The sequence below is a fragment of the Echinococcus granulosus genome (genome assembly GCF_000524195.1).
Source record: "Echinococcus granulosus chromosome Unknown EG_S00004, whole genome shotgun sequence".
Classification (NCBI taxonomy): domain Eukaryota; kingdom Metazoa; phylum Platyhelminthes; class Cestoda; order Cyclophyllidea; family Taeniidae; genus Echinococcus; species Echinococcus granulosus.
The window spans coordinates 589,627-609,461 of NW_020170384.1; the positions used below are offsets into that span (position 1 = coordinate 589,627).

The 19,835-nt window shown below is 38.5% G+C and overlaps 4 protein-coding genes across 4 annotated transcripts; 2 read left to right on the forward strand and 2 right to left on the reverse strand. All coding sequences in view use genetic code 11, as the record gives it.

The window, feature by feature from the left end:
- Nucleotides 1–900: 900 nt before the first annotated feature.
- Nucleotides 901–1,292, forward strand: EGR_01060 (Calcium-binding protein; the record flags this gene model as incomplete). The annotated part of the gene is made up of 2 exons (XM_024490309.1): nucleotides 901–998; nucleotides 1,061–1,292. 2 exons carry the CDS (start codon nucleotides 901–903, stop codon nucleotides 1,290–1,292), a joined length of 330 nt encoding a protein of 109 aa, XP_024355128.1.
- An 8,563-nt stretch (nucleotides 1,293–9,855) lies between these two features.
- Nucleotides 9,856–10,818, reverse strand: EGR_01061 (hypothetical protein; the record flags this gene model as incomplete). The annotated part of the gene is made up of 2 exons (XM_024490310.1): nucleotides 9,856–10,079; nucleotides 10,785–10,818. The coding sequence occupies 2 exons, from the start codon at nucleotides 10,816–10,818 to the stop codon at nucleotides 9,856–9,858; spliced, it is 258 nt and encodes an 85-aa protein (XP_024355129.1).
- Nucleotides 10,819–15,958: 5,140 nt separating this feature from the next.
- EGR_01062 (Calcium-binding protein) lies at nucleotides 15,959–16,338 on the reverse strand (the record flags this gene model as incomplete). Its single annotated transcript, XM_024490311.1, has 2 exons — nucleotides 15,959–16,160; nucleotides 16,274–16,338. 2 exons carry the CDS (start codon nucleotides 16,336–16,338, stop codon nucleotides 15,959–15,961), a joined length of 267 nt encoding a protein of 88 aa, XP_024355130.1.
- A 1,128-nt stretch (nucleotides 16,339–17,466) lies between these two features.
- Nucleotides 17,467–17,757, forward strand: EGR_01063 (Calcium-binding protein; the record flags this gene model as incomplete). Its single annotated transcript, XM_024490312.1, has 2 exons — nucleotides 17,467–17,474; nucleotides 17,553–17,757. 2 exons carry the CDS (start codon nucleotides 17,467–17,469, stop codon nucleotides 17,755–17,757), a joined length of 213 nt encoding a protein of 70 aa, XP_024355131.1.
- Nucleotides 17,758–19,835: the final 2,078 nt, after the last annotated feature.

A 19,835-nucleotide genomic window follows, 5' to 3' on the forward strand; every position in this document is an offset into this window, starting at 1 on the left:
AATTATGAAAACACTTAAACGGACCCCCAAAATACGCATCTGTCACTTATTTAACTTGCAAATTGCAAAGCATATCAAAGTGATTCGTGACAGAGGTTTGCAAGAGGCCAGGTGACATTAAGTTTTTTTGGGTAATTAGTTCAGCAACATCAACATTTACCAAGTGGAGATATTCGCCACGCGAACCACACTTTGCACAAGTTATAATGAAAGGCAGGCAAACCAAAAAGGACCTATTCTCTGCTTGAAATGCTGAACTGTAATATCTGCAAGCGATGAGCGCAACTGTGGGATGCAGAATTGGTGCTGGAAGTATAGAATGTAAAAACAAACGCATTTTAAACCAACTGGCTTCATTATCATTTTAGCCTTCAAGTCTTCTCATTACCGTCTACAAGGGGATTGCATTATAGGCTTTACTGAAGGTGGCATACGTCCTTCTATTAAAACTAAATCTATTCGCCATGCTCATGTGGCATGAAGTACCGCTCTTTCTCATGATACTAATCATCATACGATAATTATTGGCGGCCTTTCGTTGTTTAATTGCTTTGATAACTAGGATTCTTTATTGCTTGATGGTACACACTGATCTTATTGGCAGATTAAGGTCCCAAATCGCTTTAAAAAGCTTCAAAATTTATAAGCCGAATTGTGAATAGCCAATAGTCAATGAGACTCTGCTTATCGTACTCAGCCTTCTTCTCTAGCGTTAAAAGGGGCGAGAAAACCTGTCGATTGAGCCATTTTTGCTTTGGTGAAGCTGTAGCTGCGTGCAAGTGGTGGCTTCGCTGTGACCTCAGACAGCGATAGGCCAATAAGTGAAGGCAAAAGTGGTATGACTGCACACCCACCTCCAACCAGTTACCAGTTGCAGAACTCCATTGCCACGACTGGTTCATGAGTGTTCTGTTAACTCGTATAAAACCCCAACTTGAGGACACCAAATATTTGCACACCAACCACAGTTATTCCATCACCAGGAGGCGCATGCTTGAGTACGTTGCCTGCTCTCCTAGTAAAATTGTTCTCTCTATTTACACTTTTTTACGCCTTGTAGTCCAAATATCGCTCGCGAAATTTTAAAGCTTCTGGATTTTGATGGTTCTGGGACCGTGAAGACTTCTGACCTTCACGAGGCCTTCATGGGGACGGGTTTGTCGGAGGCCGATGTAAACGAATTCATTCGAAAGTATGACAGGGGCAATAAAGGCAAGATCAACTTGGAAGAGTTGACTGCTATGCTCGACAGTGTTCATAGAAAAACCAGTAGAGCCTCAATGAGCCGATGAAGCATTTAAAATTATGAGAATTCATCATTCAGTCCTTCATTCCTCCTGTGGTATGCAGATATTTTTTTACTGAGGCCTTTTTGTTATAAGCCCCAGAGTAAACATTGTCCATCATTTGTAACCAAATTTTCCGAGGCATGGTTATTTATTTTTGATTTGACTTTATTGGTCACTGGCCTTACCTCATCTAATTTTCGTCTAAATATGCTGCTTTAAAAGTTGGCCATTTGTATGTAAGTGTAGGATCAAAAAAGTCTTCATTGATGTTACACATAGCAAAACGAGATAGAAATCTGTGCACAATTAACATTAATGCTGATTTTTTAGCTTAAGAATGCTAACTGGTTAAGCTATACAGTAGCTGGCTGATGAATGTAAAGCCTCTTAGATGGGATTAGGACTCTGACTAGATTTCTAATTGAGAACAGAACTATGATTTCCGCACCTTGGGCATTCATTAAAAGTCCATTAAAAAGTTTTACCATTTTCCCAACTAATTAATACAGTTAGCAAGCTGGGCCTTTGTTTGTGCTTTCTCAGTTTCGCGGTCCGAAACTGCTACGCGTAAGTCCAAAAATTAAAAGAGGAGAAGGGAGATGGCGAATAAGGGCAGAAAGTGCACAGCCAATAGATTAATTTGAATATCAGCCTTTAGTGCCTGGAGAGGAGGTCAGCAATTGTCACTTTGGGTGGGCATGGTCATGATTCAATGGGGCTTATCACATCAAAAATGGCCATCTGAAGCATATCAAGCAGAACCTGAGAAACCGAGGTCATTCATAGGAAGAACCCAAGTGCTTTGAGGGACAGAAAGCAAAGTGTTTCTAAGGATTTCTCCCATTGTGAACTAAGCAATGCCTAAAAGCGAATGATTTAGTGCCCTGTTTGGAGTTCTGAAAACTGGTTCAAAATAAATAGGAAGACGAATGTTTGTTAAAAAGTGAGTTTGTCAAAACGAATTATGTCACCTCTCAAGTCTGCAATTCCCCTTGGATTAACAGGAATTTAAGTGTCTCCTTACGTTATGCTAATGTGCGGTACTTAAAGGTGAGGTGCGCACTATTTCAAATAATTGCATTCGTTCAGTTCTTGCTGCTGCCTTCTTTCAAACAATGGTTCCCATCACAAGGCATAACTGTTTTTATGTTGAGAATGACAGTTTGGCATTTGCTAGATGAATTTGGGGTTAATGGTTGAGTTGTTTTGCAGTAGTATGTGGTAGGTATTAAGATATCGTCTCCAACGAAACAAAATTTACTGCCACCTTGTTTTTTTAACTTCAGATGACATAATGTGAAAGCAAAGCTTGAAAGTTAAAACGCTCTGTGCAATGCTTCATCTACAGCCCAGTGGAAGCTTTGGGTTAGCTAGATTAAAGCAACTGGATCCTAGGCATTTTCTTTCGAAGAGGCAGAGACTGCCTAAGCGGCACAAATTCTTCCGCGTTAAATGGTATTAAAAGGCACAGAGGTGCGCATAAATTTAGGTACCTCGTTTCGTATACACTCAAACAGGATGCGCGGTATTGACAAGTGACTTCATGAACCCAAAACCCCGTAGCTGAATGAAATGTGGAAAATTTGCAAAAAACGGTGCAATTCAAATTACCCTCTTTTGCGACATCTCTGCAAATATTGTTTGAAAAGATGATAACTTTTCTATGCATCACCACCCTAGGCTATTATTCAGCAGCAGCACAATGAAGCGTTTGTCTGACAAACACAGGATAATTGCCCCCTTTTCAGAAAAATGCGGCCAAACTGTTGACAACTAACGTGCCATTTCCGAACAACTTGTTAGTCTACCAAACCTCAACCTAGTACAATATGCGATCGTATGTGAACTGGGGATGCGGTTTCAGATCTCCTCTTGGTTGCGTAACAATGACAACACCATTGCGAAAAAGTGATTAAAGAATTGGTACGTAAACAAAACCGTTCCTGACAAGTCAACTTCAATGCTGGCATAATCCAGAACGCCAGAAACAAACATTTAGCATTAAGTGAATGAGCTCAAAATGACCTTCAAAGGCAAGGTAGCCAATGAAACAGAATCATACGAGGTTTAGGTCAGATTGACACGAAACCAAATCAATTTTTGTAATAAAAATTCAGTGGGAAATAATGATATGCACACTGTGATCAAGTGCATAATAGCGGTTCAAAAGCTGAAAAGCAAATTGAAGAACCAGCTATTCGAATTTGATGGTCTTTCGTCTAACGCACCTCGCTCTTAATCATTGGGCATCCGAATATTTACTCACCTAGCCATAAGGTAGTAGCTTTGGTAAATATCATTCACTTCAAGACTTTTCTCTTCCAAAAAACAAATTTTTTCTGATATTAGAGAAGCCAAGTGTCGAAAACTTTAATCTTCCATTTAAGAGTAGCTTCCATTGTGCCTTTAATAATATATTCTCCTCACCAGTATCCCTCATCGTTAAGCTGCAAGTATAAAGGTCTCATCAAATCAATCATTGACAAAAGAAGATGATCCCCTAGGATTTATTTGAGCACAAATTTGTTGACTCTTTCATACTTTCATGGGGAATACTTATGGGTATTGCAGCACGCTGCAACCCCACTTCCCAGTGTATACTTAATGAAGGAGCAGTGACCTCATTATCAAAACAACATTTTGGGAAATTAACAGACAGAATCTCACACTTGCTATTTCTCATAGGGAATAATTAGTGCAATGTAGATTGTTGCCGATGAAATTGCCATCACCTTGGATGGTAAAAGGCAACGGCATGTGTAACTTCTGGATCAATGGCCTCAAATTTACTGACACAGAGAAAGGTGAGGGAGCTAACACCGAGGTGGTGATGAGACTCAGGCCTTTCCATCTTAGTGGCAAAATAATCCAGTTAGAATGCTAACTTTAATCATTATCTGTCTTACTTGAGCAAGCTATGGGGAACGAATAATAGTAGCGGGGGCGTTCACAAAACCGCCCACTTTCTCAAGCAATCTACCATTACCGGGGGCGTCAGTGAACCCTCAACGCCAATTGAACTTTAGCAGTCAAATACTTTGAGAACCCTGAGAACACCTGTCAGCAGTGACAATAGAGGCAAGCGCTAAAGGAGAGAGGGTAGCCAAAACAATAGAACCAGATATTAAGTTGCAATAACTGGTATTTTGTAGTCGCATAGATACAGTGCATCCTGCCACAAAGATTTCTTTTGCGTAAAAGTGGAAGGTCTCGCTCCTAGTAAGTGACTCACCGTCGAGTAGCCAAAACATCTGAGTGTATGATCATTTTGGCTGTTAGCTTTATTACAACTTTTTATCAAGATGAATGGCGTGGATTTATTCTCCTTAAGTGAACATATAGGGTGATACCACTAATTTGTCAACACATTTACTTAAAGATATTCAGAGAGAAGATCGCACTTTTTTATTATTCAGTAAATATAATTCTACGACCGCGGCGACTGGCTGTTCTGAAATGAGACAAAGAATATTCAACTGTTCCATTTCATATATCAAAAGTTCAATAGCTAGTATTTGATTCCTCTATTCCATCTCAAATAAGAAGGGAAATATTTTAAAGCAGAGAGATGGCGCATGGATTGAAATTATACCCTGCGCATTTGAACTAATTATACAGTTAAAGCTGTACGTATAATAGTGTCGGCATTCATGTCATAAAGAGCGTCCATCACTAAAACGGCATCAAAAGAAGCATCACTTACTTAGATATCCCTTGCATTAACAACAGATAGGAAGAGTAAAATATACAACACCAGGGACATTAGATAAAGACTCAAATGGGACAGCAGTCAAGGTTGATGGGGGATCTTGTCACCAGGGACGACTTTGCCACGTATCCTCAAATTGTGGTCCCCACGATGCTGATCGCTTCTGCGTCACGACCCAGCAGCAAACATGCAGATGCAATCACCCCAGATTTGCTTATTTTAACATGAACATGATTGTACCAATGTCTAAATCATCATTTGCATCATACTTTTAGGTTCAAATTATGTGCAAATTAGGTTCTTCCTTAACAAATCTTTGGTCTCATGGTAACTTTAATAATACGTCAGCATCAGTTTTCTAGTTTCCTTTACGATAAGACGAAATCGAACAAGTGTATAAACTGAAGCAATGTTTGCGATGTCTCAAAATAAAGACGAAACTTTCTTTGGGGGGTTTAAATGATGGAAACCACCTCCCAATCTTTTAATTAAAAATTCATCAGACACAGCAAAACTAATTAGTATACTGCTAAATATTTTGTTTATTTAGATACCTAAGATGCATAATTCAACAAGACTATTGCAAGAAACGTTAAAAGATTTCCTTTTGTTTATGGGTCTATCAGATAAAGAAAAAGGCGGAGTGGTAGTAATTAGTCCCAATTAAGTGCGTCACGTTATTAGTTTTGCCAATGATCTGGTACCATTGTCATCTTAGTATAGTGGAGTTAAAACTACAACTTAAAGTGTATTTTCGCAGAAGAAGGTGAGTCTTGGACAGGGATTTATCTTTCGCTCCTCTAAGACTTGACAGAAGGGCAAATTTTAGGCCCATCGAATTGTTTGAGTTTGGGCTTAACAGCTCAAAAACCAAATATACTAGTGTAAAAGTGCCTAGCGCATCGAATATTTACCATCGACTGCAGCGATGAGGAAGAGAGAGAGGAAATTCTAGGGGCCATTTCTTGGAATTCGAAGAGAAATAACTGATGAGGCCAAAAAGTCCCAATAGTTTGTTAAGTCATATTTTAAATGAAGCATTTTCAATGGATGCCTAGGTAACTTATGGAGGCGTGCAATTTCAAGGGCCAGAAAATAGTTAAACCTTAAATAAAGGAAGTGTTGCAAACAAAGATGGCAAGGTCTTATGCGAAAAAAAAATTAGAGAACTGTGACACTGCTTTTATGCTTGTACAGTTGAAAGTGCGCAATGGCTTCTTAAACAAAATTACCCAAGTTGTAGGGTCGTAGTTTTAACATTCCCATTTTTCTTTCAAATCTGAATATACGCTTTCTTGATTTTTCGCGCACAGTTTGGTGCGGCTGTCCTTTATATTAATGGAAAGTGATCACAGTTGACCATCTAGAAGGCAAGGCAAAGAGGCTATTAAGCTTTTACTTCTTATGAAAATCAAAAGTACTCTTTTGTTATACGAAATCAACATAGATGGTCGGTTTTTACGTTTCGTGCCTTTGCATAATATCATTATATCGAGTGAGAAATAGAAACTGCAAGATGACAGATTTGAATAAGTTAACAGATTTTAAAAAAGCGTGCCAACAAGACTTGCTTGTAGAGGCGTTTTAACGGTGCAGCATGGAATATAAAATCAACTTGGTTTTTGCTTAATCCATTTTTACAATCAGGCCTCCCACTGAACCTTTTAATGGTCACGTGTATGTCATGCGTTTCTCAGACTCTGTTAAATGGTAATGTGTAATTTAGAAAGAGTCACCTCTTTGTACCAGTGCTTTGAGTAAAAACAGCTTAGCATTAAACCGATCTGCAGCACCATAAAGGGGTGAGGTTAGCTTCTTTTAATGCGCAGCTTCACTAAAAGGTCTTTCATACTGAATCAAATTTTAGTCTTCTGCAGTTATTTTTTAAGTCTTTTGATATAAATAAAATATGACTATGCCGATTGGAAGGAATTAATTGAGGTTCTTGAGTACCGCCCTTTGATTGAGACTTACATTATAAAATTTAGGAAAGGACATGACGGCAGAGGAGACGAAAGCATGAACTGGCGGGAAAAGCTGACCTTCCTTCAATTCCCTCCCACGTAAGGAATGGTTGAGTCACTTTCGAGTTTATTCCAGAACAAACCCAAAACTCTGTTCCTTTTTCTCAAATCGCATTTTGATGCACTTCCTGTGAATATAGCCTCAATACTATTTCCAAAAACTAAGTAGGCAGAATTCAAAGGTAAAAAAAATTGTTTGATTAATTTTACTCTACTTCCAGCTTCAATGAGTAGATGCATTATAAGCTTACGCTCTAAAGTTACGCAATCTTATGAGGATCATGTATTTCAGTGGGTGTTGAATGAGGCCATGTCTGTGGAGTGGTTAGCTGAGTCTTGCTTCCCTTGTAAATTGGTGCATCCGATCAAGGCTAGTGTAGGTAGTACCCTGTGAATCTGAGGGCCAATAAGTGGATAAATAGAGGCAATCTAACAAAATTAGCGTTTCGTTAACATTTCACTTAACAAGTATTCTGAAATCCGATTTCATTTCTACTAAAATTTATAAATAGACTGCATCGACTTGAGACGTGTTGATAAAACCTTAAACGATATTTGGCAAAAGAAAAATATAAGGTCCTTGCTCCAGTGATTTGGTGTGTTGCTTATAGTGCTCGGTACGGTAGCTTATCATCCAACATATATTCAGGTTGGAGGTAGTCGAAGATTTTACTGCTTTTGTTTAAATTGATGTGAACGAGTCTGATACAATCGGTACTAATGAGCATTCAGAGGTGCTTGTAGACTCCGAAAGAGGGAAGGATGTGGTGAGAGCTTTATTCGCATACCGTGACAAGGGTAACAGTAAAAAACTCGATACGCTGAAAAGCAGGAACTTCCAAACTAAATGTTTCAGCCATTTTTATGCTCATCATCCCAGTAAATACCCTCCTTGAGAAATTTATGTTCGGGCACCATTAATTTATTATATAACTTGATTAAACGTTTAACAAGTTAGAAGAGATTGTAAACCGCCTTCCACACTTCTGTATAGATGTGAGAACTAACGAAGGCAGTTGGACCAGTAATAAACATTTGTGTCTTTACCTGCCATCTTGATGCGCGTGTCTGCTAAGTTGTCCATCCTTACGTTATAGAGCAATATTCGTTAAGCTGGGGCGAAAGTAAAGAAAAAAACTCATAAATTAGTTGGATTATATGAAAGTGAAGCTTCCTTAAATGATTTTGGTGAGTGGGAAGTGAATCGCAACCCCAAATGCATCAAGAATGTGCAAGTACATCAGTATGGGAATAAATGTTACCCCACTGTCGCCTCTAGATTAATTTTAAGGTTCAACGCTTACCTTAAAAGTGATAAAAATACAAAGTAGGCATAACAATGAAGATCAGGCGGAATGAGAGGAGAAACTTTAGAACGATTTCGCAAAAAAGAACCCTGCAATGCCTAAACGTAAGCTATAGGCAATTTCTATTTGAGCGCTGAATCTGGCCATACCCGGAATCATACCAGCCCTGATTTCAGAAGGATGAATACGTGGGTGATTAATAGGAAGATATAAGAGCAAGCGCCAAGTGTCTTAAGGAAGGCAATTTAATAGGAGTCAGTATTCGGCTTCACATTCACGGGTTTGAAAAAATGCTAAGAAACATCCCAAGAAGGGAATCACCAAGCTGCCTTAGTCAGCAAAGAGGTGGTAACCATAATCGGAGAATGAGGATAAAGTTTATTGTAAAATCCTTTAGACCACATTAAAATTGACCACGAAAGTGATACAAACTGAAGAACTTTAAAATGACAAACGAAAATGTCTAGCACACGCCGCAACTCTCGTGGTCAACGACGAGAGTGGAGACCAGTGCACCCGGCTAACAAGCAGAACTGCATACCACCCGAATAATGGCACCCTTGCAGAGAGTGAGGGAGCAAAGGTGATTATGTGCAAAAACAACCTAATTTATTTCGAGTTATAAATGGTGAAAAAAGAGAACTATGATCCATCAACTCTATTAAAACTAAAAATCATCGAAAATGAGTGCTGGAACAGCTGCCTAGGTCTCGTAGTGGGAAAACCACATTCCTAAAAGTACCTACTGGAAACCAGTAACACTTCTTTCACTGTCTGTAGGGATTTTCACAGCGTTAATAAGTCGGATTTGACGGTTGTTTCATTATTCAAATCGGAACCTGTTTGTGCTTAGCTATTCAGGCTAAGTTGAACAGCCACCAACAAATCGTGTTGAATCAAGTTATTTCATGCTTCGACAGTAAAGACATGCATACCTGCATGCATTTGCAGGCAGCGTGGTTGAATGCCATTAGAGACGATAGCCTGACGTGGAAACCACGTGCCACCGTATGGCGCTACCTTTGAGGGAAATTGGAGGCACGTGCTCTAAAGTGAATGTGTTTGCGGTTAAACTAGCACCCGATTTTAGTTGGAAAAAGTTCTTAAAAGTCACCTCACTCCCATTTTATTTCAGTTGCAAAAAAGACTCTACAAATTGGTCAAGTAATATGCGACAACTGTATCCCTTAATTTGTTTAAAACACCTCCATTCTTAATTCAACAGATGACCCAAAATACGCGATGTTATGCCCAGTTTAAGGACTTGGAGAGAAGCTTGATCAAGGACGTGATTACGCATCGGTTTAAAGAAGATACCTCACTAAACGCTCGGAACTGTGATTCTTTATTCGGTGAACACGGCGAAAATCGAGTCGAAATTACATTGTAATCTAAGCCGCAAAACAAGCGTGTCTCTGGTTTATTCAAAAATAAACTTTAATTTACCTCACTCCCTAAAGTTTTCCAGATCTAATCTAGCATAAAGAAACTACATGACACAAGGGTAGCATGAGTTCTATATTATTCTAGCATATGCTAGCATCTTTGTAGACCGCAGCTCTAAAGGTGCACCTCAAGTTCTTTTGCGTTAAAAAGACCATCACCGTCTTTGTCGTGCTTGGCGACGAAATTCCTGATGTATGGTTCCTCGATTCCTGTCGGCGTTCCTCGGTATCAACCGCAACAGAACCATCTTTGTCAACGGTAGCTAGGACTTCTTCTGCGGCTTTTTGAATAAAAAGATGAAAAACTGAAGCAAAACGCCTAAATTTTGACACTACTGCGAATAGCAAAAGGCTACACTTGCAAGGACATACTGCAGGGTAGTCGCATGAGCTACAATACCCTTTATTTGTTTGTTCAAGACTGCTTTGGGACTTGTACGTGCGAACTCTACTGGACCATTTCTTAGGTCATTGCAACTGCAGGAGCTAAGATTTAGTACTTTTGCTGTTCTCTTAGGCTTTTAGCAACTTATCACTTTTCACACGTATTTAGTTAGAATATTAGTAAAATAACAACAGCTAGATAACTAGTTATCAGTCCCCTCTCCAGTTCAGTGAATGAATTTTTGTATATTTCCCAAGTATCCTCCTCGGTGGATAAAAGAAACGCTTTATATTCCATTTACAAGAAGTTTAGCTTATGCAAACTTTTAGCTAATAACTTCTGAAAGTAGGACATGATTTTACTAAGTCATTTACACAAAAGGCCTCAAAACCTTCCCAAAAATTATTAGAGATGCTTCCACTTAGAGTAACTCAAGTTGATGTCTACTGTGAAACGTCCCTAAATTACTTTAGATTAGTAGAGGTGCAAGTTACGTTGGAGAATACACTCAAAAGTGTCATTGAACTGAATTTTCCTTATGCTCTTGTAAGTCCCCTACTTTTACCTGAGTGGGAAGATATCTTTGATAAGTGTTAAATCCATCAAGGTAGAAAATAGAGTTAACCTGACCCTCCAAACACTCCTGGTTTAGGCAGCATTCTAGAATTAGCGTATTTTTACTGTTAGCAACCGAACTTTTATCCTATTTTAGTGGAAAATGAACTAAAGATTCTAGTGGAAAGTAGCAACGAACGACACAGTCCAAAGCTTTCTAGTAGATCAAACAATATGGACTTCAAATTGGTGTCGATCTCTAGATTTGACAAGTTTCCAATCACTTGTTAAAAACTAATGGCAAAAAACCGATTCGCAACTGTGAGAGGTTAAACTGATTTCCTTATAAAATGTAAATAAGTGTAATACCTCAATTTTCTAAAAACTGTATACTGCACCAGTCTCCCGGCCTTTCTTCTTTCGCTTCCGTAGCTCTCTTCTCCTACCAAGGGCAATGAACCATCCTACCTCTCCCAGGTGTTTAGCACGGTAGGCAGCAAAAGATAAAACTGTAGTCACTAGATGCTCAGCAAATTTTGCGCATTGATTGCATAACAAAAGGTGTGCCATAAGTCGGTACTGACAACACAAACTCACTTGAAAGAAGGTAGGAAAATTTGTCTAAAGTGCTAATCATATCAATGAATTTCTTGAAGGCTTGAATATTACACTAATAAAAGGAAGTTAGGTACAAAGGACAGGAGGGAACTGGGGAAGACAAACTTGTGATGCTGTGGTATTAATTTAACAAATAATGCCTACACTCAGGTTGCGCAACGTTTATTTCGACGTGTTACCTCTTCTTTGATAGCATGAATTACCACGACTCAAGGCTGCGCATAACTTGATAGGAGTGCAGACATTTGCGAGATCATGGCATCTTTATAGTGATTTAGCATTTAAACAAGGTTTTTTTAAATCTTTACAGTTCAGTTCTTTTCCGTTTAAATCAATGTTTAGGCCTCACATAGCGTTCAAATATCCACTAGAGTCCACTGCGTTAAAGCCATCTTTGCCAATTAAATTTACGAAACCTCATAATTAAAAGTTCACTGTGATTTATAAAATATCATGTTAATACTTTAGTACTGCTTCAATTTGGTAAGTCAGAGAGACTACTATGCAACAGCATGACAAAAAAGTGGTGAAATTACACAGACACTAAATCCACTGTATCATTAATATCCGATTCGTTTGTTCTATGAGACACCTGGTCTCATTGAGGTTTGCGGCATCATTGGGGTGATGGCATTGTGAAAATCCGAATCTCTCATTTGATTGCCGATTCTGCCTTTATGGCGGTAAAATTTGCAGCCCTCTCTGAGATGTTATGCTGCATACTCTCTTCAAAAACATGCAAATTAAAGATAACCATTTTGGCATTCATCAAACGCTTGGTTTCTTTTGAACTCACCGCTACCATGGCAAATTGTCTTGTGTTTATTGATCTACTAAAAGAAAAAGTGAGACATTGCCTAACTTCATGCACTTTTCTTGAAAAATGAAGCTGCGGAATCTTACTCCTTCTAAGTTGTAAATCGCATCTAAATGTGATGAAGAAAGACTTTATTTACCCGAAAGGACAACTCATAGCTTTGAAAGAAATTCAAGATTTAGCCATTTATAATTGAATATCATTATGCAGTAAATGATATATTTGAGAGGGAATAGATATCAAAATTCTAAGAATCACTTGTATCAGTAAAGTACTGATGACATGCCATGTTCTCTAAACTCGTGATTCCCCAAGAAATATTTTCGGTCCTTCGAAATTAACTCTGCCATCGTTGTTCATGTTGTATTCTGCAACGAACTGCTTCACAAAATCTCCACTGATTTCTACGTCTCGCAGTTCTTTCAAAGGCTCCCAAGGGTCAACTATGACCAAACCGGCTTTATCACTCAAATTTATGAACTTCTTAGCAAAAGATAAGCTGAAAATAGCTAAAATGGCCGTTCCTTATGACACTCTAGCTGAGGCACAAATACTGTGGTATGTTAAGTAGTGGTGAGGTTATGCCGACAATCCGAGCATGGGCTAATCTTTCATTTTGATCACCACTTTGACGACCCAAAGAATTGATGAACGATGACCGTTAAATTTTGACAGATGAATATAAGGTAATACTTGACTTAATTTGAGTGATCCGTTTCAAAAGACACCAAAACGAGTGGATTTGTTCCATTTTGGCCCTTATCTGTTTGTCACATTTTAACTTCACTCAAAGTCAATTAGAAGTAATAATTTAGTACTATCCATGAATAAGACTAAAGGATCACCCTGAATTCCTTTAAATTGCATAAATGCCTAGAAGAGACTTCTTATATCTTTTGCGTGCCTATTTCGATGGTTTATTCCACGCTCCAATAAAGCTAAAGGGTTCACTACACGACATTCGACTTGCAGAAACCGCCCACAGGCCAGTGGTGGAACACTGGAGCTTGTGCGCAAATTAAATAACAGTGTACAGTGGTGAATAGGCGGGAGCGATATCCTTAGGAATTATGTCAAAAAGTGCACAAAGTCGTTCTTGACTAAAATTTTTTCTATTTACCTGCCTCGTTTGTGTTAACTACTGAAATTATCGACCCTGTTTGTACATAAAATAAAATAACATAGAATGTCACATGGAAAGGATTCAGATTACTTTTTGAAACATAAATGTAAGGTTAGATGACCAAAACGCAGTATTTGGCCTCAAAAGGAAATATCGAAATGCTTTAATAGCGTAAAAGTCTTATGATCTTCCAGTAAATGTACAGCATGAGACAAGCTGGTACAGAAACATTGTTTGAATGAAGTACCACTTATTAACTAAATGCTGCTAAGTAAATATGATACCTATTGGGGGGGGGCTGGTATGTGTGAAACGATGAGGAAAAATCCCACTTTATGGCAATGCCGTTCACCCAGAAAATTTGGGCTAACTGCCGCGGTACGGGTCGTGCTCAGCCGCGAACGACAATTTAAAATTCAACATATTTTGGACAGCTTCCTAATCCCAACGTATTTCTTCAGCGTCGAATGTCTTGGCCAGTCAATTCCATGATTTCCTAAGTGATCATTTTCTAAGATGGTGGACTCAGCATCGTGGCAGGAAATGTAATAATACGACATTGCAAAGCTCATCTATTTATTTCAATCCGTTGTGGGATGCCGATCTACTCTATAGTAGAACTCCGGACACGAGGTCGTACACAAATTTCTTGGTGTGAAAGCTTTTTTAGAGGTTTGTACGTTTTCGTTGCAAAAATTCTTGCAGCTTTTCTGCAATTTTTTGCCTCTTGTTGCGTTAAAAGTATACCATTGTAGTTTTTGAGTAAATTATATTAAGATTATTTCTCCTCAATTTTAATTTGATATTTTAATTACTGAAACTGTTGAGAGAAATCACGCTAGAATTATTCCATTTGCATACATACCTCGAAAATTATGCAATCGAACATGATTATCTTTGCTGTATTTTTCATATTTTTAGGTCTCCGGTACCTATTTTGTAGATTTGGTGAGAGCATTACGGCCACTTGCAGAAGTGAGAGCGTTTATTTAATGATTATTTCCCATTTTACGCCATAAAAGACGCACACTTTGTGTCTTCGTAGCAAGTTAACGAAAAAAGGTGTCCAAAATCCATCGTCTGAAGAACCTGCTTATTAGGCATTCAAAAGGAAATAGCTTGCGGATTCTTTCATTTAGTGACCTCCAGTATTCCAAGCGCTTTTAATACCTGTCTCCTATTCTACAAGGTATTAGTTAAAACAAATTGCTAGTTGTTTAGAAACAAAAATCAGATCTCCAAAGGTATTTATAAAGAAATTTTTTGTGGTTGATGACAAATAGGTAATGTCCCAAATGCACAGGTGGGTTGGACGCTATAACTAATGTCTAAAAAGCGGCGAAACAAGGTGTGATGGCTCTGACGACGTATACCAACCCGATTGCCGAAAGTAAAGTTAAACCAGATTGTGCAACCAATGTTTATATGAATTCATCTTCTTGCAATCTGTGCCACGGGACATCATTTCAACGTTTGGCTAGCATTTCTAGGACTTGGAAAATAATAACTCTCTTTTGATGCTCCTTTAATCGCATAAAAAAGCATTTCCTTCATAAAAGGAAAGGTATTATTCACTGGTACTCACCACCTTGATGATAAATGGGCGCCAACAAACCTTTTCCGATTTACCTAGCGACTAATGTATTAAGTTTGTAAAAAATTATGATCCCTTTTAACGTTTTTATTTTCACTGTTGAATCTCTGGCACCTTACAACTGCCAATGTATAAATCCTGCATTTTAAAAATTTGATTCGGTGACAAATCATCATTTCATTTAGAAAATACATTTAATCTCTCTTTTTCTTCTTGCATTTCTCCAGTAAACAAAAAAGCCTGCATTTAAATTTATTTGCATGGAGTACTCTTGTCCAAATATATTTTATCGGGTCTTCGTAGACAGCTTTGAGCTGATTTCAGAGAATACATGCACATGATAATCTTTTAGCTCGATTTTTTGGATATCAATGTTTAGTCAATAGTTTATCTTCATAAATTGAAGATTTTAACCTCAACACCGGTCCCGCAGTATCTTTTGATCTTTTGTCAAGCCTAGTGTTTCTAGGCGAGTAATCTTTTCCCACAGCCTTAAATGTGAGTCTGTGCATGTGATACCCAAATCTTCAGTTTTGTTTTTTGTAACAAAAGTTTTAATTTGTGCAAGTATTCGAGGGTGTGGCATTCCTCAGCCACAAACAAACATTTGGTTGTCTATACGCATCTTATGGCAAGTGTGGTGGGTTCACTTAGTTTAAAAAAATAATGCGACACTTATGAAGACTACATCATTTTTTGCGTTTTATTTCCTATGTACCTCAAGACATATTTTTTTGAGTTAAGCTACTCATTACATCTCAAATAAAAAATCATTGGTGGTGTTATTTCAGGGACCAATAAGTTTTTTGCGCATTAACCCATTAAATGGTGCCGACAAATATGACTAAATGTCAGAAAACAACATCCAAGTGTGCAAATAGGATAATTTTCATGCTAGATTTAGTTCACACAAAGGTAGTAAGCTTCAAATGCTTCGAAATACAATGGAGGTAGGAGAGGCCTTCATGAGGCATCACTTGAAACAACAAAAGTATTTTGTGAAAAAGCAAAATAATTGTCCTTTTATTAGCATTATCCAGCATGCATTATCACTTGTAGGGCATTTATAGTACTTGAACGTTTTTTTTTAAATTACAAGCACCCGCAAGAAGCAAGGAAATCCTTGAGTTCTTTCAAATTGAGTTGTCCATCATGATCCTTATCATGTTCATTGATGAATTCTTGAACCAGTTTTTCGTCGAGTCCAGACTCACCGAGAGCTGCCAGAAGCTCCTTCGTGTCAATTGTTCCAGAGCCGTCTTTGTCCACAGATTGGAGGAATGCTTCCACCGCTCTTAAAGCAAACCCGCCAAGATTTTCAAATTAGCAGTGAAATTTTAAAAACAGTAGTAAAAGCATAGAAGCATTAAGAGGCACAGAAGGAAGCAACTGCGAACTTCGACTTACGAAGGCATATTGGTTGTAGATAACAAGGTCGAGAGTGCTCTCTCAATCCTGTGATATATATGCATATATATATACGTCGATTTGCTAATGGAGTCCAATCACCTGCGGGCACGCACGCCCACCTCTTTGCGCGCACCATTGGTCGACTGGTACGAGTGAGTGGATTGACCTTGAGTGTAATCTGGCACTGACGCACATTTTCTGGTGGTTTAACAAAAGCGGTGTTTCTGCTTTGCTACTTTTATAAAATGCACGTAAGTTGAATAAGGCGATTTCGACTGTAACAGTTGTACTGTTTCCATCAGCTAGTTTATATCATTATTCTTCTTGGTTTCTGTTAAGATGGACAGCCATCAAAACACGTCTAGATCATTTAAAATACTCAATTTTTACCCAAAATATGCTTAGAGTATGAGATAGAGTGCACAATTTACAACTCCGGCTAAAGTAAGCATCGAGTTTTAATGTCTTAAATATGCAGACAGCCGTCCACCACGCCTGGCGTCGCGCACATTGGAGCGCTCGAGGCGACTTGGCGCACATCGGGCGCGCTGTGTGAGCGCACAGCTTCCTTGTGCCCTGCAAACACCATTAGCACACAGCCAATTTACCGACTGATCCTCCCTTTATGGCATGAGTAGCGTGCGGTTTCAAGCGCTAGTCGAAACACCCTCGTCTAACTTCATTCATCTACAACCATGTGAATGTGTGCTCCTACTAGGACACATAAATAGAATTATCTTTATAATACTATCTAATGTTCGGGGATCTGGCTTACTGAATGAAGTGCACCTCCAATCGTGATTAATTTTCTTAATGTTTAGTGCATAGCGAAGTACTTAATGAAGTGATCGCTACTCTAATGGACCTGTTGCTTGTATTATCGTTGGGATTATTGCCAAATGTAATCGAAAAACTTAAGGATTTGACAGCCAAAAAGACCCGTTGGATTTTCAAATTGACTCTGAAGAGTAAATAAATCTGATTCACGGGCCCACGGCTGAGCAGTTAGGGTTATCTTGCGTGCTTTTCACCTAACCTTGAATGTGCTCCTCTTCATACTGACGGCGTGCGGCAAGCAACCAATGAAGCGTTAGCAGGTGAAAGTGTCGACCTCTGTAGAATATCTTCTCTAACTCACTGTGCATTATCAAGAATTAGCAAGGCTTTTCAGCATACGATCAAGTCACAGGATGCCCTGGTAAGTGCTATCTGTAACATTCCATCTTTTCCTTTATTATCACTTCCTGAATGGGCAATAAACCCTTTTTTGTTTTAGCTCGCAAACCGTGATGACTTTCTTGAAAAGAATCGACAAGGATAGCTCCGGTACAATAGATGCAAGGGAGCTCCTCGAAGCTCTAGGCGATTCTCGTATCAAGGAGGAACAAGTTCAACGTTTCATCGAACAATATGATAAGAATAAGGATGGAAAGCTAGATCTTAGCGAACTTATGGACTTCTTTGAAAGCATTGGTTTGTAATTGTTTAAAATTATCTATTTTTGTCAATAACCAACTATTTCATAGACCTTCTCCTTTTATTGTGCTCTTTGAAAGGGAAGGGATAAACAAATAATTAAATAGGTAGTTATTTAGCATACTTCCACTGTAAACCTCGTTGGTCTTGGTGTTTTTACTGAGTGGACAATGCTTTGTTAATGGGTACGTTCAATCAGTCTTCTGAGAAACTGATTTATTTTTGTTTAATAGTAGTGTTACATAGCTGAAAAGTCTAAAAACACCTTTTTTAGGTTGTTTCCATCCCGCCATTTAATGATTAGATTCTTTGTAAGGTTTATTTGTTAGGCATGTCAAATGTGTGATAAACTAAGCAAAAATAAGGGAAGAATGACTGAAATTAAATCGAATTGCCCAAAAACGAATTGTAGATCACCACCGGTTACGATCACGAAGATATTGGCATCAAAAAGTAATATAGAAGCCCAGAATAGTAATGCTATCATCTCATTTGAAGAGAGCTCGAATTTAACTGGTTTTTACAATTTCATAGAAAGTTACTCTTAAAGAGCGAAATTGCACAAAACTGAAGGACGTGGCATTTTGTTTTTCTCCTACGTGAACTTGCAATATTCACGCCAGCGCGTGAGCTAGGAGGGCACAAAATCAACCTTCTTGTGCATCGTGGTTTCTCACTTCAGCGAATTACCTAGAGTGCAAAATGGGCCACTTTGGTGCATTTTTCATTCTCTTAATAAAAGCTTGATCTACAATTTGATATGTCGCGATGCATTTCTATAAATTACATGTCTGCACTCAGAAATAGCGTCATCAACTGGTTGTGTGGATCTACACCCATACTATGCTTTGGATCGTCTTTTACGTAAGATCTTTGACAGAAAACGGCACTTATCAATCGAGTCACCGGTGAAGAGACACTCGGATTTTTGCTGCTTCATTTTGACTGGAAAATCTACAGTGAGAATAATTTAGGGAAAAGGAATGAAATTAGGGAGACACGAATGATACTGAAATGTCATTGTCTTGAGATGCTATCTAGGCCCAATAACTTGCTCAGTTCGATAGTAAGCCTGCGTGGGGAGCTACAACATGCCTTCATTTGAATAACTTCCATATCATTTGACTAATTCTTCTAAAATGCACACCTCTATTCCTTGCCAAATCTATGCTTGGAAAATGAATGAGAAATGCCCGTTGGAGATACTTAATGTTTCCCAAATGATGCAGTTGCCCAATACACCATGGAACAGCGACTTGACTGTAATAACCTCTATACTATCACTAGTCTAGTTTCCACCAGATATCTTAAAAATAGCCATTTTCAATGCACCGGTATTTTTAGTCAATTAAAATGAAGATACAATTAGTGCTCCAAGTCTCCTTTGAAATCGTGGCAGGCCGAAGTAGTGTGGAAATACATGTATTGGTAATGTAGAGAAGAGCTGGAAGACCATGCTCTGGGGCTCTAAGGCCAAACGGCGGGGGCAGAATCGACCACGTAGTTAAACAAAGTATCAAGCCACAAAATTATTTCAGAAAGTAGAGCCTTTGGAAGTGTTTTTAAAAAATGTGATGTACTATCAAGAAATGTTCGAATGCCTAGAGACCAATACTACTGAAAAAGTCCATTAGTTCGTCGACATTCAGCTCTCCATCACCATTCTTGTCGATTTTTTTGATAAATTCTTTCACTTGTTCCTCTTGTATATCGTCGCAGTTAAGTGCAGCCATGAGTTCTTTGGCACTGACCGTTCCTGATCCGTCTCGGTCCAACTGCTTGAGCAATTCTTTGACTACTTCTGAGCTAAAATGTACAATTTAGCCAAAATTGACTCATCGTTGAGGTACATTCATCTAAAAGCAATGAAATGTATAAGAGGAAGAAAACTTGTGACAGTTTAAAATGAATCTGGCTCACCAAGGCATGAGTTTGTATAATGAGACTACCCTAAAATAGCTCTCCTTTTAACCGCCAAAACATGTTAATTAATATACACGACAATCACCATTGGTTTGCTTGATTGTGTGCGCAGGCCTGTAAGTGGTGATTTGCAGGTCAAGGTGTGAAGAGACGAGTCTGA